General features: G+C 42.6%; 1 protein-coding gene across 2 annotated transcripts in view; it reads right to left on the bottom strand.

Annotated features, from left to right (window-relative positions):
* Positions 1-19,916, bottom strand: part of TIAM1 (TIAM Rac1 associated GEF 1) — a 126,182-nt gene that overhangs the window by 10,536 nt on the left and 95,730 nt on the right. The window contains exons 14-18 of one of the 2 annotated variants that reach the window (XM_054166128.1): positions 14,451-14,554; positions 5,587-5,766; positions 5,077-5,145; positions 4,638-4,763; positions 2,395-2,503 (exon numbers count right to left, since the gene is read on the bottom strand). In XM_054166128.1, coding sequence (XP_054022103.1) covers positions 2,395-2,503; positions 4,638-4,763; positions 5,077-5,145; positions 5,587-5,766; positions 14,451-14,554 — 588 coding nt within the window. Of the gene's footprint in view, positions 1-2,394; positions 2,504-4,637; positions 4,764-5,076; positions 5,146-5,586; positions 5,767-9,889; positions 10,471-14,450; positions 14,555-19,916 lie in introns of those variants that run through there. The other variant, XM_054166127.1, reaches the window with a different exon arrangement.

Here is a 19,916-nt window from a genome sequence, read left to right as displayed (position 1 = left end):
ACTCATTAAACTTTAAAATGCAGTACTCAACAACAACAATTAAGACCTACTAAGGAGGCAGGAACCTGTAAACCACCTTTTGAGAGTGCAGGCAGACTGGACTGCTATCATCTTTTCTATCTGACTGCTACTGACTTTGTAAAGTTACCATTTTCACTGCTGCTAGAACATAGATTTGTTACAGGGAAAGATGTATGGAAAAGATGGCATTTTTAGAGATGGAAGCTTTTCAGTGCAGGAACAATTCCACACTTCCACATAATTGCTTTTATTAGAGTCATGTCCCTTGCCAAGGTTGGGTGGGTTCTTTGCAGTCAGTCACTTGATTTCAATAAAGCAACTTCAGTTTCAAATCCAAAAGCCACCTACACCTCAGCTGAGGGGAGAAAGAAGAGAAGAGGAAGAGAAGAGAAGAGAAGAGGAAGAGAAGAGAAGAGAAGAGGAAGAGAAGAGAAAGAGAAAGAGAAAGAGAAAGAGAAAGAGAAAGAGAAAGAGAAAGAGAAAGAGAAAGAGAAAGAGAAAGAGAAAGAGAAAGAGAAAGAGAAAGAGAAAGAGAAAGAGAAAGAGAAAGAGAAAGAGAAAGAGAAGAGAAGAGAAGAGAAGAGAAGAGGAAGAGAAGAGAAGAGAAGAGACGAGACGAGACGAGACGAGACCAGGTTGGAAGAGACCTTTGAGATCATCGAGTCCAACCTACCATCCAACACTATCTAATCAACTAAACCATGGCACCACACAACCCATCCAGTCTCTTCCTAAACACCTCCAGTGATGGTGACTCCATCACCTCCCTGGGCAGCCCATTCCAATGGCAAATCACTCTTCCTGTGAGGAACTTCTTCCTAACATCCAGCCTAAACCTCCCCTGGCACAGCTTGAGACTGTGTCCTCTTGTTCTGGTGCTGGTTGCCTGGGAGAAGAGACCAGCCCCCGCCTGGCTACAACCTCCCTTCAGGTAGTTGTAGACAGCAATAAGGTCTCCTAGAAAGAGAAAGACCAAACTACATTTGAACTACACTCCTAGGGGTTTAAAGAGACTTATCACAGGAATAAAATTGCAAATTCTGTTTGTGTCATAGCTCAAGGACAGCCACTTCTCATTTATAAATACAGTCATCAACGACAAAAGCAAAAAAGCCCAATCAGATCTACCTAGCCTCTGGCCTTAATATTAAGGTCAAACAAAACGGTACCAAAAGATAGCATAAACGTGACTACCAACCAACCATTTATTCATGTATTCCACAGAGCTGCCAAGTATTCTTTGCAGCATGGTAAATAAGAATTTACAAGCAGAAATGAATTAAAATGTACAAAGGGAAAAACCAACCAACCAAACAAAACCAAACAAACCAACTCAACAAAATAACCCAACCCAACCAACCAAAACCCCCCCACAACAAACCTCCAAAACCCAACAAACCCCAAATCAACCAAGAAACAAAAAACTTCTGGTTGTCAGGCACCCAGATATTCTCTGGAAAATAAGAGCTCCTCCCTCAATGGCATTGCTCCTACAACTGGAACCATTTGTTTATTTAATGCCTTGGCCAAAAATGAATTGGATGAGGCACTGCTAATTCTAGGAGATTAACACTTTCACAGGGAAAAAATCATCACTCCAAGGAAAGGAGGCCCATGAGCATTTATAAGCTACACCACAGTTCATTTATCTCCATCTCAGCAAGCCAAAGCTGACTGGGAATTCACACATGGAAACTTCTCAGGCAAATTGGAATGAAGGTGAGAGGAAGGAGAGAGGCGAAAAATGGCACAGTGAAGTTAAAATATTTAGACAGCTTCCATAAAACATACTGCCAGGCTTGATCCTTTCCTAGTGGCTGTCAGTGTTCAACCACATTGGCCAGAGCTTCAGTGGGATTGACTCTAGGAAGGATTCACAGCACAAACTCTAGAAGGATCCAGAAGTCATTACAAGCATCACCACTATTTCCAAAGCATACAGTGATCCATCAGCACACATCACATTGCCCAATTATGAAACCTTCCCATTCCCCACGTGGCTGCAAAGAAACTCAGCATGTCAGGGAGAATAAATTGAGTGTGTGTGTGGGAACTACATGGGAGGTTAACAACTGCTTGTAATGCGCTACTTGGGTATCATTACATTGATGGTGGTCTAAAAATACCCATGGCAGAGCTGTCTATGAGCCTCTCAGGCCAGGCAAACACACCTTCCGACTGTGAATGCTCCTGCAAAGCCACCAGGCATGTATGCCTCTATTTCTCCATCACAGCTTACCCTGCATGGTTTGGGCAGCAGGGATCACCCCTCACCATTCACAAGGACATCCTGAGCCAGCCCAAACCAATGTATTGCTGCAACATTTCTCTTCCTGCATGCCCAGGTTTGTTTGCCCAGCACATGGTTCTTACCTTTCACCAGTACTTTGGGGACTTTTGTGTGGCTGGCACAGAAGGCACTGTACAGCTTGAACCGGTCAGCGTAGTAAAGAAAGGATCCACCCAAGGAAAACAACACTTTCTAGGGTTCAATAGAAAGAAAAATAAGGTATTAGAAAAAGAAGGCACATGAAAGTCAGTTAGTTAGTTTCCCTTCTGTCTGGCCACCTGAACTTCCCATTCAGCTTTTAGTTGACAGCACACACATTTTTAATGCATTCACACCATCTAGCAAGAAACATGTCCAGCTTTGGTGCTTGGATTCAGGCTATGTGACTAACATAATTAGCCAAAATCTGGTTAGGATGATCTGGACACATAACTGACTATACAGAGAACTAGCTTCACAGCTCCAGAAATGTATTTACATGCCTGAGTTTAACACCTTATTGATCTAAGTAATGTCCAGAAGCCACAGGAAGGACAAGGTGTATCTGACTTTGTAATGGATCAAGACACTAAGGAGCTGAAAGCAAGACTATTATCCCTCTGCACAGACACACCAAGGTCTTCATTCTGTAGAAAATGAGTTTGTGCTAAGGGCCAAACTTTCCCTAAGATGTCTACACCATGGTCAAGCATTTGCTTTCCTAGCCACTTAGGAACAAGACAACACAGAGTGGGAGAGGGGAGGTAGGTAAGACAACACAAAGGCAGCTCTACACTCAGCAGAGGGAAGCAAACTGCAGAACTGAAACCCTGAAGCAGAAAAGAAGTGCTGAAGTCCCATTTTGCACACTGCTTTCAAATTATGCCTATAGGACAGAACTGAAAGTGAAGCTGATGTGCTTTTTGTGGGAAGGGGAGGAAGCATCAGCATTCAGAATACAAAGTTCTCTCCATAAGAAAGTTTCTTCTGGATTCCACTCTTAAAGCTCAGAGCACAGAGTGGTCACAGAGGCTTCCTCCACTCAAAAAGTGTCTTTGTGCTTTCCATTTAGGGCACGTTTCCTACAAAACAAACCCTGTGTTCTAGTTATGTGAAGGCAGTGTTCACAACTGATACTTATTCTAAACCAGCACCTGATGGCAAAGCCACATATGCACAAAAAGACAAAGTCTTTGAGTAGCTCTCCCAGGGCTGTGTGTTAGCTGAAGAGAAATCCCAGTGGAATCATTATTCATCAAGACATCCTGTCCTCTACCAAGGTGAGTGCTCAAAGTAAAAGCAAAATTCCCCAAAGACAAAAGATTGTATTAGTTACTTGCCAGATATCCAATGGCTGCATTTGAAATAAACCAGAATTTGTTTCCACCTTTTTCACCCCCCTTTTTTTTTTTAATGAAGCTTTTATATTTTCAGTTTACATTTCTGCCTTCACCACACATCTGTTGATAGCTGGATGTATTCTCCATGTAGTTCTGCTGAGCAGCAAAAGCCCAAATACAGAATTTAATGTACAGTTTTAATCTGCAGCCCTAGTGGGCTTCTGAACTACTACATCAGACTTGTCAGAACAAAGATTTTATGTAACTTTCCATTTCTAGCTTTTTCCGACAGCCTGAAACAACAAATCTGGCAGAAGTGCAAGAATAGCATCTAAAAGAACGTGGCATTACAGATCTACAGCGCTCTATATGGCTAAATGTAGCATAAAATACAACCACAGAAGGATGGCTTTCAAACACCTCCAGTACTACCTAAAAATTAATGTCAGGTTTAAGTAGATGCAGATTTTTACATGAACATTGACAAATGTGATAAAGAGTGTCAAAGGACCGGGAACTGCTTGAAAGAGTCCAGCACAGAGCTACAAAGATGATTAAGGGAGTAGAACACCTCCCTTATGAGGATAGGCTGAAGGAGCTGGGTCTCTTTAGCTTGGAGAAGAGGAGACTGAGGGGTGACCTCATTAATGTTTATAAATATGTTAAAGGCAAGTGTCAGGAGGATGGAGCCAGGCTCTTCTCAGTGATGTCCAGTGATGGAACAAGGTGCAATGGGTGCAAGCTGGAGCACAGGAGGTTCCACGTGATCATAAGGAAAACCTTTTTCACTGTGAGGGTGACAGAACACTGGAACAGGCCGCCCAGAGAGGTTGTGTATTCTCCTTCTCTGGAGACATTCTAAACCCACCTGGACACATTCCTGTGTGACCTACTCTGGGTGATCCTGCTCTGGCAGGGGGGTTGAACTGGATGATCTTACAAGGCCCCTTCCAATCTCTAACATTCTGTGATTCTGTGACTACTCAGAATGTAAGCAATGAGATTACCTTAAACTGCTCAACCTTTTCAAGCTTTTCCAGGTCTGGAACCAGCCTTACTCCATCTTCGAGAGTTTTCAGGAACTCTACCTGGAATGCTACCATTTCGGTCAGATTCCCAAAGAGAACATCCAGCTAGTAAGAGAAAAAAACCCAACAAACCAAGACATTGAAAATACTGCTTTGCAGCTAAATCACCTTCTCTAGAACATCAGTAAATCTCATGCCAATTGTATAACCAGTGTGATGTCACCAAAAAACCCTACAGCCTATATGTTATTGAGTCATACCTTTATAATCTACTTGATCCATTAAAGACATGGAATTCAAAATTACAGCTCTTGCTCAGACAAAGAAGTTCAGGAGGGGTGGGATGGGGTAGGTTGGGGAGGGCAGAGAGGAGGAGTGTTCATAAGCTGTTTAGCAAAAAAGACAAGAGTTAACATACCTCATCAGGTGTGAGGAACGTTTCTTTCTGTAGAGGCTTCAGGTATCTCTCCATTAAACAATTTAAGTCCTAAAAATTCAGAAAAGGAGCACATGTTGGTTCCCCAAACAGCCTCTGAATATTTACTGAGGTGGTAATGATCACCATTTACTCGCTCTGTGAATTTTTCCCTTTCACATGTAGGACAAAATAGTTGGATATACAGAATATTAGAGAATAAAAGGAAACATTTACACAGTCCTACGTACAAAATCAATACCAGATCTCGCCAAGCCAGGTTCCTCTGCACACCAGCTAAGTGATTTCAAAATGACAGCACAAGAATTTGGAAAGCCTACTTATTTCAGAGGTTTAAGTTACTATTCTAGGGACAGATTGTAGACTTGAATGCAAGTTAACTAAGAGAGACCTGCAGGAAACATCATTTGAAGTATTAGTGAGGAAACTAGCAAATTTTTCCAGCAGTAGGAGAAATATCTGTAGACCGAAACAACACATCAAGAGCCTTACTTTGACGTAGGTGCGTTCTGTCTCAAGAAGTTCACAGATAACCTTTCGCAGTTTATCTGCATCTGTGAGTTGTCTCATGGTGGCCAGCTGGGGTCCTGTGAATTCCTGAGGATGAGCACTTGAATCAGAAGGGTTCATTTCATGCAGACTGCGACAGAAAGCAGCAACCTGCTCTGTACTCTTTAAAAAGAAGGGAAGAGGAAAGACCAGTGGTAATATTTTCAGAGAGCTCTAAGAATGATGCAGCTGAGAAGCTTTTTGTGGTTAAGCTGTTGTAACTGGGAGACTTTTTAACAGGCACCAGCTACCAGAAGTGCACACATTATTTCATAAATCTGTCTGCCTCTCACTTGCTGGGGAAAAAAAACATTTGCACAATTCAAGTTAATTGAAGTTGCTGTTCAGTGAAGTTTCCTGGTTTCAGTAAGCACCAACATTAATTAAATAGGCTCGTCCAGTGCTTAAGATTAAACAACAAAGAAACAAAAAGGTCCACAAATCAGGAACCAAGAATGATTGCACAAACATTAAGAGACGCCCCTAACTCTCTGCCAATTCCCTAACCTAGTTTGCAGCCCTGTGAATAGCTGTGTCAACACAACCAAGGAGACAATATGGAGACAGAAACTGCTTAAGCTGTTTTTCAGGGGAACAAAGCCTCTCAAATACAAGCTCTTTGGGGAAGTTAACTGTATGTCTGTGCCTGGAAACCTGCCTTGCAAAGTGAATTTCTTCCTCATAACTCAGGTTTTTCAAAGCTGCTATATCTAGCTGGATTCTTCATTGTTTTATCTGCTGTCTCTATGCAAAGACAGTTATACTCTCTTCCCCTCCTCATGCTGGATCATCCTCTTGCCTGATTTGTTACATTGACAAGTTTGGAGCAGGTATAGTCTCTGGTGTAAGTGATGACAGCCCAAGGCTTCTAGGGTTACCAAAGCAGCAGCATGCTCTCTCTCCATCCCTCCCAGAGTCCTGTAGGAGGCATGGGAGGGATAAAAGCTGCTGCACTTGATCACACCTTTAACCTTCTGTGTCTAATCCTGCCATGGTATCTTAATCCAGATTTAGCGGCTTCCCAGTACTACCTCTATAGCTCTCCAGTTGAAATTAAAACAACTGACCCAAAATTAACCTGTTCAAACAGACAATATGCAAAGAGAAGAGGAAAAAATTTAATCAAAAAAAAAGAGAGAGAGAAAAGCACATCACCACCTTGCACTTTGGAGACAAAGCCCTGGCCCCAGGGAAATTACTCCCACCAGCTGGTAGCAACAACCCCATCCAGATCCTGCATTACTCCACACCTTCAAGATCACAGTATCACAGTATAACTAAGGTTGGAAGAGACCCCAAGGATCATTGAGTCCAACCCGTCACCACAGACCTCATGACTAGACCATGGCACCAAGTGCCATGTCCAATCTCCTCTTGAACACCTCCAGGGACGGTGACTCCACCACCTCCCTGGGCAGCCCATTCCAATGACGAACGACTCACTCGGTGAAGAACTTTCTCCTCATTTCGAGTCTAAACCTCCCCTGGCACAGCTTGAGACTGTGTCCCCTTGTTCTGGTGCTGGTTGCCTGGGAGAAGAGACCAACCCCTTCCTGGCTACAACCACCTTTCAGATAGTTGTAGAGGGCAATTAGGTCACCCCAGAGCCTTCTCTTCTGCAGGCTAAACAATCCCAGCTCCCTCAGCCTCTCCTCACAGGGCTTGTGCTCAAGGGCTCTCTCCAGCCTTGTTGCCCCCATGCTGAAAAATATCTGTATTTTTTAAGTCAAGCAGTCTGCTCAAGAGAGTTATTTTTCCCTCTCAGTGCAACTACGCCATAAAGCCTAAAAAGAACATTACCCACGCTAGTGACAAGTAAGAGATTTCCTGCCATAATATGGTTTTCCTTAAAGGTGTCCTATAGCTGGGGATGCTCTCCTGAGTGTACCACTGCAAGGCATATTACTTAAGATGCCTATTATGCAAAGGATTATTTTTGTCAGAACACAAGTGTAAGCAATGAACTAATTGTAACTGACTGCCTATACAAAAATCTCTCTTAGACAGAGTTTATTAAAGGAAAAATACTCATCTTCAGTATCTGAGGCTTAACTCTGATGAGGAAAAAAGGAAAAAAATGTTAAGTTGGGCTCAGAAGGAAGCAGTGAGTTGAACTAAGCTTCTGGTAATTACATATGTTACTGAGTTCATTAGACAAAGAAATCCCTTTTATTTCTCAGTAAGGTTCCATCTATACTTACTGTACTCTTAAGTATAAAACATACCCAAACTTTTTGGTTTAAGTTTGCATTAAGATTTCAATAGGTGCAGTCTTGATCCCAACAGCCCCAAATCCATAAAGCAGAGTAGGTGGAAGCCTGGCTTCAGTGTAGGAGAAACCAAAACCAAAATCAAAACAACCCAACAACAACAAACCTGCCCAAGTTACCTGCACTGCAGGAAAAGGAGAAAGAACTGGCAATCAATATGTTAATCTGAGCCTGAAGAGACCCAGAGTACACAGGGTTTTGCTCAGAAGTATTTAGCTAAGGGGCTGGTCTCTTTGCCCAGGCAACCAGCACCAGAACAAGAGGACACAGTCTCAAGCTGTGGCAGGGGAGGTTTAGGGTAGATGTTAGGAAGAAGTTCTTCATAGAAAGAGTTATTTGCCATTGGAATGGGCTGTCCAGGGAGGTGGTGGAGTCACCATCACTGGAGGTGTTTAGGAAGAGGCTGGATGGGGTGCTTGGTGCCATGGTTTAGTTGATTAGATAGTGTTGGTCGATAGGTTGGACTCGATGATGTCAAAGGTCTCTTCCAACCTGGTTAATTCAATTCAATTCAATTCTATTCTATTCTATTCTATTCTATTCTATTCCTTGACTATATTTGAGGAAGACATTATTCAGTGGCATTTTGTTACAAGAGCCTTAAAACAGTTATAATGTATAAAATGACAGTCAAGCTCCAAAAATAAACCAAGTGTTTTAAGCAGTTTCATCTTGATACTCTGCAGACAGCTCACCATCCTGTGCATCCACTTGCAGTAAGTCGCAGGAAAAGATGGGTCGCTGAGGAAGAGCAAAATTCCACTTACACCATTGAACACCAGCTAAACACTAGCAAGCAGCTGAAAACTGGATAACTGTCATACAGGAACACAGCCTGCCCCAGAAGGAATAGTTACACTCATATGACCAGAAAGGAAGTGTAAAAGACTTTTAGAAGCCTTATCTCTACTTGTGCACCCTTAGTAAACCCCTTACTGACTTCAGCCATGCCCAGCTTCAGCTGGCAGCAGCCATGCTCTGCCTTGCCACTTCCCTGCCTCTCATCTTTTCATGCATTTCCCAAGTACCACTCGCTCAATATTCCTTGAACAAACAAAAAGGCTCAAGCACAATAATGTTCACAAACCTTTTCTCCTGCTTGTTCATTGAACAAACTGTTCAATGAACATAACTCTGTCTCCTTTATATTTACTTCACAAAAATCAATTTCTAGACAGAAAGCTGACGCACACTGCACCCAAGGAAGGTCAGCACACAGCTGTTTTGCTGAAAACCCTCAAACAGTATTAACAAAGGCATCTCTGTCCCTGTTTTCCAAGAGAAAGTGAATAGAGCTTGGAAGATCTGAAAGTGAAACAGATCATTTTATCTCTCTGTTCACCGGCTGTGACAGCGATAGCACTGAATCAGGATTTCCCCAAGAGAATGATGGCATCACTGTTCAGGCACAATTCTGTGAGCAGTCCTATGTAGCAACCTTAAAACGAGATGAAGAGCTGGCACAACCGGGCTGGTAAAGTTTACACTGCAAGCACATTAAACCCTCCTCTGTAGGGGACTCAGCACAGGAGCTAAGCTCACATCCTTCCTATGCACAAGGAGCAAGCCTTTAAACTCATCAAGCATGTTAATGCTGCCCACGGTGGGGAGTTTTGGCTGCCTGCCTTATTGTTTTGAAAGCAGAGTGCCATTTCCTCTTGCACTTACTGTATAAAGACATACAGACACCTGGGCATTAAGAAAATTACCTCATTGAACAGCATGCAGCACCTCTGTTTCACCATGGACGGCAAGCTCTAAAGTAGTTTTGCTCTCCCAAACAAAATCCAGGCAAATTGCATCCTTTCATGCATTGCCAAGACTGCTAACAACATTGCACAACAATGAAAAGCCTCTACAGAGTATATACATTACAGCTCAGCACTGAATTTATAACCTGAAAATTAAACCAGCGTGAACATTTGTTTGACTGCTCACTGCTCAGAGCAGCCAAGTCGCACGGGAGATCTGCTCACCAAATACAGCATACGGTACAGAGAGTCGCCGGCTCGCCCAGCGCCTTCATTCTTGAGTTTACGGTTAACCCTCCGAAGAGCCGACATCACTGCACAGAGCTGTCAGTCATCTAGGAGGAAAATCCCAGGTCTCCACATATTCAGCTGATCCAAAAGGCTTTCCCACTCCGGACAGACACTCTGTGCTGCTTATTTGGCACGCAACATGGAAGATGGCTGCATCTTAATAAGGAAGGGCAGTGACCATATTTCTCTAAGCAAAGCCCTTCTGCGTGTGTCACTTGCAGCCAGCCTCATTCGCTCCGCACTTCAGCTGGAATTAAGAGCCTGCTACCAGTCGAAGCTGAGAATTCAATGCTGCTTTTTATAGATTTGTGAAGAGGAAAACTTCAGCAGAGAGGCTGAACTGCAGCAAAGCGGAGGTGAAGGCAGCTCAGGAATATAAATGACTGTTGCCTGTGGCTGAGCAGGAGCGGATTGGCTATGGAGGGCACTGCTGAAGAATATTAAACGTCTGAAGGGACAGAGGCACAGAATTAAAAGAACTTTACAAAGCCAGTTACACTCCTGGAAAACCCACTCCTCAAATCCCTGCTTTAATCCTTTCACATCTCCCGCAACACGTTGAAGGCTTTGAGACTAAATTCTGGTCTTGAATAATGCTACAGAGAGAAGATGACCTATTTTCTCTGAAAAAATACCCCTAAATGGTATAAGCACATACATGCACAGCACATTGCAGCACACTCCCCCAAGCACAAGTGCTGCTTCATTTCAAGGGGTAGATGTCTTTAATTACAAGCAGGGACAAAGGAGTGCCCTGCAGTATTTGAACTGATGACAGTTTTTAAAACACATCTTCAATTAAGTTCAAAGGACCATCATGGGAAAAAATAGGCACAAAGACTGATCTTGAGGTGCAACAGCACCCATCTGCAACACAGCACCTATCTCAGCCTTTGGTAACCTGTGACATGAAGAAGTCACACATATACTCAGTTTTGAGGATACTTGCTTTGAACTTCAGTTTCTTGTACAACATTTGAAAGGTCAAAACATTCAGGTCACCACAGAGGCAAGTAACCATTTAAGAAATTGCTCTGGTATGAAATATTCCTGATATTCCATTGAACTGGGGACTGACAGAGGGCTATCATCTAGGTTTCATAAATAGCCTGAAATTTGTTCATATGCTAGATGAAAATAACCCTGAAGAGGTGGCAGAGAGTAGCTTTGCTTTCCCCCATTCTTCTCCCTCCCAGTTCTCTTCTACTCTCAGCACCTACATGAAATATGGAGAGAAAAGTAAGGCAAAAGCCCACCCTGGAACAGAAGCAACTCAGAACAACTCAGGGCACTGCCAGTTGCACAGCTTAAAGGAAAAGAGTTGCATCCAGAAAGTATACCTGGTTGCTGCTGTTTACACAGATTTCAACCCAAGCAGGGTGGTTGACAGAGGGAAGGCATAATGAAAGGAGATAGGAAGCAAGCACATACAACTGCTGTCCCACACTACTGCACTATTAATGCCTCAACTCACCTGGGAAATGGATTTCTGGTATTTTATCAACATCATTCTATAAACATCTGATTTTTGCATATTATTATAATGATTCCTTTGCAAATAATGATGGAGAAGTAACCATTATATCATCAGGTCTTTCAGACATACAGATTTTCAGAAAAGAGAGGAAACCTCAGAGGTACTGGCATACCCTCCAAATCCTTCACCACCACCACCTTGGAGGCTTTTGCAGATTAAGAAACAAATGCACCACTACTAAGGAAACACACACCCACGTGCACACATGCTAGGCTGGGGGAAGGGAAAAAGACAGCTGGGAGGGAGGAGGAGAAGGGAAGACACATTCAAGTATCTCCTACGTTATACATCCACCTATCACCTACATGAGAAAGTTGCAAGTCAGTCAGAAGGCATCCAAACCCAGCTTTTGGTAGGATTTTACACATCTTACCTTCATAAAAAGCCTACCTGGGCTCTGCTACAAGAGCAGATGAAGAAGAGCTGCAGTGCTGCGTTCCTCTCCTTTTCCCATAAATTATTAACTCTCCCCTAGGATCACTTTGCTGGCTGAAGAGCCGACAAGTTTCCTCAGAAAAGCTCAGGGCTTTCCTCCTCTGCAGTGCTCTGTGAGCAGCAGCAGACCCCCAGCACCAGAGTGCAGAGCAGCAGTGTTTGCAGGATTAAGCCCTGCCGTGGGATTGTGCTATCACAAGTCAAAAGACAACCCAAACGCTATTTTCAGATCTTCAGCTGCTAATGCTGCATCTGTGCTGAAAGAAGGGGAACTCAGCATTTAGCTGGGAGGCTCCAGCACAGTTAAAATGGATTTCCTCTGTGCTCAGTGGTGAATGGGTAAGAATACTTCTGCCCTGCTTACGCAAAGAAGGGCAGAAGATAAAGTCTTCCCTCAACTCTGCCCTCCGACTGAGCCTGGAAGCTGTGGAAGTAATGGCAATACAAAGGAACATGCCCCTCCTGGTGGTAGAAAGGCAAAGTGTTTCACTTCCCACATACAAAAATAACCTGTGTAAAACACAGCTGAGGACATCAGCTTAATCTTCTGTGCCATAATCCGAGGAGCATGGAAAGGTATGGCAGTGCATGGACAGGAAAACACCTTTGATTTTTAATCTCATCACACCAGCCAAGTAGTGACTTGGAAAAACATGCACTGCAAACTCCTTACTCCCCACACTGCTTTTCCAAGCACACAGAAAAGCAAAGGGATTAGGAAAACCCTCTTATTAATGGAGATTTTTTTCCTTCTCCTCTCCATCTACTGGAATTGTCTCTAGGCACTGCAGAATACCACAAAGAAAGCTGACTTAGTACACAGCCACCTAAAAAGGGACAGTGGCATTCATGAATTTGCCAAATTGAGCATGCTCTATATATACTCTATGTACATGCTGCTTTTCATTGAAAACCACTTAGAATGCCAAGTAAAATGTTTCACTCTCCTCCATATCACACAAACAAATCAAGACATATTTTTGAATTCTAGAAGAAAACATGTACTGTTGTCAATAGTTCATTTACAGAAGGACTGATGTTCTTCTCACTGGAAACTGGGGCTCGACAGAGTTACCAATTACTCTTTCACTATAGAAATATTAAGGATTAGAATTGCTAATGCACATTTCTCAGTTCAACTCAATCTGCTGAGCCACAGGGCTAATCATGTAATCCTTATGCCTTGCTTCAGGCAATTATGGCTCTGAAGATCCAGGAAGAAAGATGCAAAATGGAGCCCCACAGCCTGTCACACAGTTCAGAAATAGAAAGCAACAGAAAACACAGCGAGAACATTTATTCCCCAAGCAGCTATGTGTTATGCTTGGTGCTCTTCCACAGCCTCAGCGTTTTAACAGAAAAGATTCTTTTCAGAGAACATGAAAATCCCACATATTTACAGTTAAAAATCCCAAAGTATCAACAAACACTTCCACTTACTGAAAAAGAGATTCTATGTGTGTAGACGAAAAAGTTCTGTCATAAAGCCTGGAAACAAACTAAACAAGTAATCACCTTCTCTGCATGCAAGCTCTGTGCATATTTCATGCACAGGAATGTTTTCTCTTATCTCACTTCCATTGTCTGGCTATTAAGGGCAAAACTACAGGGTAGTGTGACATAATAGATCAGGAAACAAGAGGCCAAGGTCCTTTCCTTCCTTTCACTACAATGATGAGTAGAATAGCACAGGAACCAGCTCAGAGCTCACTCACAACGTATTTTAGGTAAAACAAGAGCTGAGAAAAACATGCCCGTACGTCAAGTACAAACTGAGATCTGATTCTCATTAGATCATTAATCCTGCAGAAAAATAGTTGTAAACTCTCCCCATCACCTGTGTATCAAATACCTAAAAGTAATCAAGCATCTTTAAAATTATCTCACTTGATTCTGCCTCAAAACCCACTAATCATCATGCCTAATGTTGTGTAAAGCTCCTCAGCACCAGAGCAAGTGCAAACTACCAACCACTGTGAAACCCATCCCTTAATAGATGGCAATTAGGAATCCATTTGCACAACCTCTTAGCTATAATTGGAGAGTTTTTCCCTCAATCTAAGGTAGATTTAGCTATAATTAGTTTGCATTTAAAAACTAGCATGTGCGCTCTGCTATTGATTTAAGGAACTACTGTTTAACTTGCATTCCTCCTATGCCTAGAAACCATGAAAGAACAAGAAATAATAATACTCCACCTGAGCTTTTGGTTTAGTTGACATGCTCTGGTGAAAAAGATAACAAACAAGCCCATTTGAAAGCCATGTAGGAAGACTATCACAAGATACTGAAGATGTGAACCAACCCTGGAAAAAGGGCACAAGTCTTGCCTAAAGGTAGTGATGTGCCAAAATCCAAACTGCAATTGGTTGCATTCATATCATCCATAAACACCTTAGAAAGTAAGATTAACATCTTTCCCAGGAAAGATGCTCTAGTTGTGTGCAGCTGTGAAGTCAGCACATCAGCTGTGACTGTACTGTGCTTTTGCTCCTTGTCATGTGAAAATGATAACTTTCTCACCTTGCTCATCTTATCAGCCTCATCTGATGACTCCAAGTCTTGCGCTTCAGCCTCCTCGGGAGCTGTCTCAACAGAGCTGTCCGGGTCGCCGCAAAGCGAGTGCCCTGCTGAAAATAAGATGTGTGTGAAAACCCAACCAAAATGCCCCAAAATTCAAAAAGCTGAATACAACAGATGTGGAATTCCCATAGAGGGCTAGGCTCCATCCTGCACACAAGTACATGCCAGAAAGACGTTATGCCAGAGGCACTTAATGACCTCAAAGGACTACCTCAGTTTACAGGAGTGACCGTGTTTAACTACAGCTGTAAAAACAAACAGGTTATGGCCAGATACATTATTTAGTTGGAAACTATGAAAGCTGATTCAGAGATAAGTTGTGTTAATTTCTTGGCTGCCAAGCAATTGCCTACCTTTATAGTTCAGTGGTTCCAAATGGAAACTGCAGCATGTGAAACGACAGGCTGTGCTAATAAGCAAGTCCTGGTCAGCCCCTCCTCTCAGCAGACAATTTTAGATTGCTTGCAGTTTTGGCCTAACACACTCACTACTGAGTTTTAATCTTGATTTTTAAGGAAACACACCCAGGTTTAGCAGTTTTTAGGAGAATATTAAATTAACTGAAAACTAAATTTCCAGCAGTACATGGCCACAACTATGCACCCCTATGCCTGAGCACTTTTCTGGAGACTATGTTGTTGATAGAGCTAATAACTTCTTTGTGATTTCTTGTAAGTAAATGATGCCACCTGCAAGTGGAAAAAGAAGGAAGGAGCTAATCCCAGCCTGAGAGCTCTGTGATCCAAATAGATGTGAGAAGCATTATTACTAAACCTTAGCCAGTCTTCACAGAAAAATAGATTTCATAGACGTTCAACTTCTAGCTATAGCAAGCTGTAAGGACCAGTGAGGGACTGAACTCTGCCAAGAATCTCCTGTGTGCTTCAACTGACCTTCAAGCCAGCAAAAGGGATAATTTACAGCAGCAGAGTCAAGACACTAATTACTTACACCTTGTCCCTCTTCTCCTGTCAGCCCCACAAGAAAAAGTGTTTTCTTTGCTGCCACTTCTGGAGCTGGGTGGGGAAGGGTGGTTTCTGAGTATGCCTCCCTGCCTGCATCAGTAGGACCATGAATGCTCCCCCAGAGATTATACCTTTAATTCCATCACATTTTCTCTTCGGGTAATGCAGAAAAGCTTAATCAAAATACAAGGATCCAGCAACAAAGCAAATTCCTGCTTTTTAAAACCTAAGACTCCAGAGACTACACTAGCATAATTTTGGGTTGTATTGTTAGCATGCAGCATTTAAATATTCTGGGGAGAAAATGATGCTTTTCTCTAGCAGGGCAGAATTTTTTTCAAAGTGTGTTGGGTTTTTTTGGTTTGCTAGCCCTTACAAAGAGAAGCAGCCTGATAACACATTATGGTATTGTCAGTACCCAGTGGTCCAGCAGCCATCCCCTCCTATTTGCTACTAGGTTGTAACATGGACATTTTACCAAGATTAGCAGTGATTTAGCACATCAGATGCAACACCATTTCTGTGCTGGTCCCATGCTGCCTCTCATGTTACTTGCAATTTTTCAATTAGGCAGTTCAATTTGTGTAAGTCACATTGCATTTGTCTATAAGGAGCATTTGGCTAGATAGCAATGCTGTGAGTAAAAAGGCCATGGTGATGATAACACACATCTGTTAAACAGACATATTTTAGTTAAACACTGTGTGGTTTGGCTAAAAAGGCTATAATAGAATGGATGGTCTTTTAAATTCAGATAAAATGACAAGCTGCTTTAAAATCACAGAATCAAAGAATTATAGAACGGTTGAGGTTGGAAGGGATCTTTGGAGACTACTGAGTTCAGCCCCCCTGCCAAAGCAGGATCACCTAGGAGAAGTCACACAGGAACACACTCAGGCAGGTTGTGAAGATCTATAGAGAAGAAGGCTCCACAACCACCCTGGGCAACCTGTTCCAGCACTTCACCACCCTCACAGTGAAGAAGCTTTTCCTCATGTCAAGGTGAAATTTCCTGTGTTCCAGTTTGTGTCTGCTGTCCCTTGTCCTATCACAGGGCACCACTGAAAAGAGACTGGCACCTTCTTCTTGACACCCATCCTTCCAATATTTACAAACATTAACAAGATCTTCTCTAAATCTTTTCCAGACTAAACATCCCCAGGTCTCTCAGCCTTTCCTCATAAGATAGATGTTCAGTCCCTTAATCATCCTCAGAGCCCTACACTGGACTCTCTCTAGTATCTCTCTGCCTCTCTTGAAGTAGAGAAGCCAGAACTGGACACAATACACAATACTCCAGATGTGGTCTCACTAGGGCAGAGTAAAGTGAGAGGAGAACCTCCCTCAACCCCCTGGACACACTCTTCTTAACGCACCCCAGGACACTATTTGCCTTCCTGGCCACAAGAGCACATTGTTGTCTCATGGAAAACTTACTAAAATCAAGAGATTTTGAAAGAACAAACCCTGATTACACACATCTAGTATATTTCTTTATGTTTATGCTCATACTGGAAATACATTTAATGACATAGAAATGACAGCCCTTTAAGAAATAGATTTCCTACATGAATAACAAAAAGGATTCTGCCCCTTTGCTGCAACTGAAAAGCCACTGCTCTTCTTTCAAGGAGTTTTATGTTAACATACAATGTTGGTTCACGAACAGATCCTAACTAAGGAAGGTTCTCTACATCAAATCTGATCCAGGTCTGGCTTCCTTGGTACCCAGCTTTCAGTGGCTGCTCTTGCAAGCTTTCAGCCATCATTGCCTAACACTATTTGCAGGACAAGATTTTCACTGTGTGGAGTCTGGAAATAATTTGGGAAATTTGGAATAAAGAAATCTGGAAATAAATTCTGAACATATTCTGCATACTGAGGTGGGCCATCAAAGGAAATCAAAAGTTCATAGCTGAGCTTCTGGAAGATCACAGTATCACAAAGGTTGGAAGAGACCTCGAGGATCATCGAGTCCAACCCGTCACCACAGACCTCATGACTAGACCATGGCACCAAGTGCCACGTGATAGAACGCTCTCCTGAAAAGATAAGGTTTGCCTTTTAAAAAGACACAAACTCTATTTGAAGAAGTGGTTTTTTTCTGTAAGAAGTTAGGTATCCTGAGCCTCACCCAGATTTTATCATCTTGGACTGTCAGCTTTTCGGTCACTCTGCTAATGCACATGAAAAATGTAAAGCCCTTGTGCTATCTCTTAACAAAAGAGAGACAAAAAATACGCTGCACGTCGTAATTTGTTTTGGCAGTCCATTTTTTTCACTGCAGTTAATTTCCCACTATAAGCTGCGTGAAATAGAACTTAAAGCTGTTTCTCACCCCAGCCAAGGCAAGCAATGTTTGTTTAGGGGGTTTGGGTTTGCTTTTAAGCTACCGTTTTTTCTTTTCCTGTATATGAAAACACCACTTAATCTGTTTCCTGCAGGATAAACACTTTTACCCAGCAGACAGCAATCTTTCACTTATGCCTTAATGAGCAGTCACACAGTACATGTGCTCAGGGTATTTCAAATGTCTTAAGCTGCCAAAGCCAACGTCAACTTTAGCAGGTTTATCTGCTCGTTGTTAATTGCAGGCAATCAGTTCAGTAATGCTGCACGTTCCTGCCTTTTAATACCTTCCAGTTACTGTCCCATTTCTGTCAGGCTCATTACATCATTTTATTTTTGCCCTGTAAATCTTTATTTAGCTCTGCAAGGAACTCTGAGGACAATGTGCTCCTTTCCTTCTGCAGCACCTGAACACCACCCAACCGCCACCATTTGCTAGGGATGCTAATGCACGGGCTTTACTTGACATTAAAGCAATCAGAAAGGGAAATCTAAAAAGCAGCAAGAAAAGGGGGTCAAATCCACATGGCTGCCAGCCAGATGGAGGTCACAAGAGCTTCCAAGTTGCCTCAGCAGTGTAATATCTGTGACATTATGACTAATGCCCATTAAATAACTCCTACTTATGGCTAGAACTAACAAAATAAAAGGAAGTCTTATATCACCGAAGCAAAGGTGCTGGGCCTTAAAGGCCTGGACAATCACATAAAGCTTAAGCAGAATGCCAACACTTGGCTAAAATTTTCCATGGTTGCTGCTTCCAATTTGCAGAGTTGCTGTTGCTCAGGATTTTAATGAGACTTCCACAATATTTGGCACTGCTCTTAAAGCCCATTTCTTGGTGCCAGATTCTTCTTTTTCCCTAATGAAGTGGAAATAAATATTCCCAGCCAAGCTTTGTCAGCTGCAATGCAAAGCTCACAAGTGTGCACCTTACTGACACAGAAAGCAGCATATAAATCAGAAGACCCTGCATCTTAATTCTAAGTGGAATGGGTAATACTGAATTTATCCTTCTCAGTGGCAGCAACAGGGAAGTGCTGGCAAGGGCAGCCATCTGCCAGCATGTAATGTGCTGTGGACCAGAACCAACAGCAGCCTTGGACAGTTAAAAACTTTGATTTGTACCTTTAAGATGCTTCAGTCTCCCAAGCAGGTTGGTTTACACATCTCAGTGCTCCACACACCACCCTGCTGTGTGACTGAGAAAAAGATATGGGACTGCTGCAGCCAGCAAGAAGCTCAGCTCCATGTCCTTCCCTGTCTGCTTGCTACCATTTGCTCTCTGCAAAACCTGTGTCATGCTTCTCCATATTTCTTCACCAATGAAACTCATCAATACTGGAAGTCAAATATGGTGACTGCTTAATCACTTTCATCAGGAAATAAGAAGTGATCCCATCCAAGGTAAAACTGCAGAAGCATGGACCAGGTAGAATGTGACTCCTCTAGCTGAATCCCAACCAGCACACTCCTATTTGTGCCTCAGTGAGAAATGCTGCAAGTGTTTCAGTAGCTAGGTGCTTTCAGCAGCTCATGTTTGACTCTAGTTTTTAAAGAAAGGATATCACTTGGGCAGCTCAACAGCACCTTCCTTAAATAGAAAGTGTAAGTTCTAAATGCTGCTGGGGAATGGCCCCATTATGACAACAGAGAACCTTTCAAAAGGGAATCTATCATACATGGGACAATTTTATAAGGACCTGTCTCTCAGATTCAGTCTTTTTTGCAGGCACTTAGAAATCTACCATAAAAAAGGTAAGCATGAAATCTATCTAGTTTTAGAAGGATTCTGGTTAGCTTTGAAACACTGAAATATAAAAGAAGAAAACATTCTGTCCCACTGGGAAGACCCACAGAGTTGGTAGCATCTCCAAAGACCTGTCAAACCCAACAACTGTCACAGCTACAGTTAGCTGGGCAACCAGAGAACACATAGGAATGAACTGGGGAATTCTGCCTTTCCTGGAGAGCTACAGAACAAGATCCATATTTCTCTTTCCCTTTTGATAGAACTCTATTACCTCCCTTTCCATTTCAACTAGGTAATAAATTGTGCAACTATAGAAAAATCTGTGCTGACTCGTTCAGT

This window comes from Dryobates pubescens, chromosome 12 (assembly GCF_014839835.1).
Source record: "Dryobates pubescens isolate bDryPub1 chromosome 12, bDryPub1.pri, whole genome shotgun sequence".
Taxonomy (NCBI): Eukaryota; Metazoa; Chordata; class Aves; order Piciformes; family Picidae; genus Dryobates; species Dryobates pubescens.
Note: the sequence above shows the minus strand (reverse complement) of the source record. Positions and strands in the feature narration are given on the sequence as shown.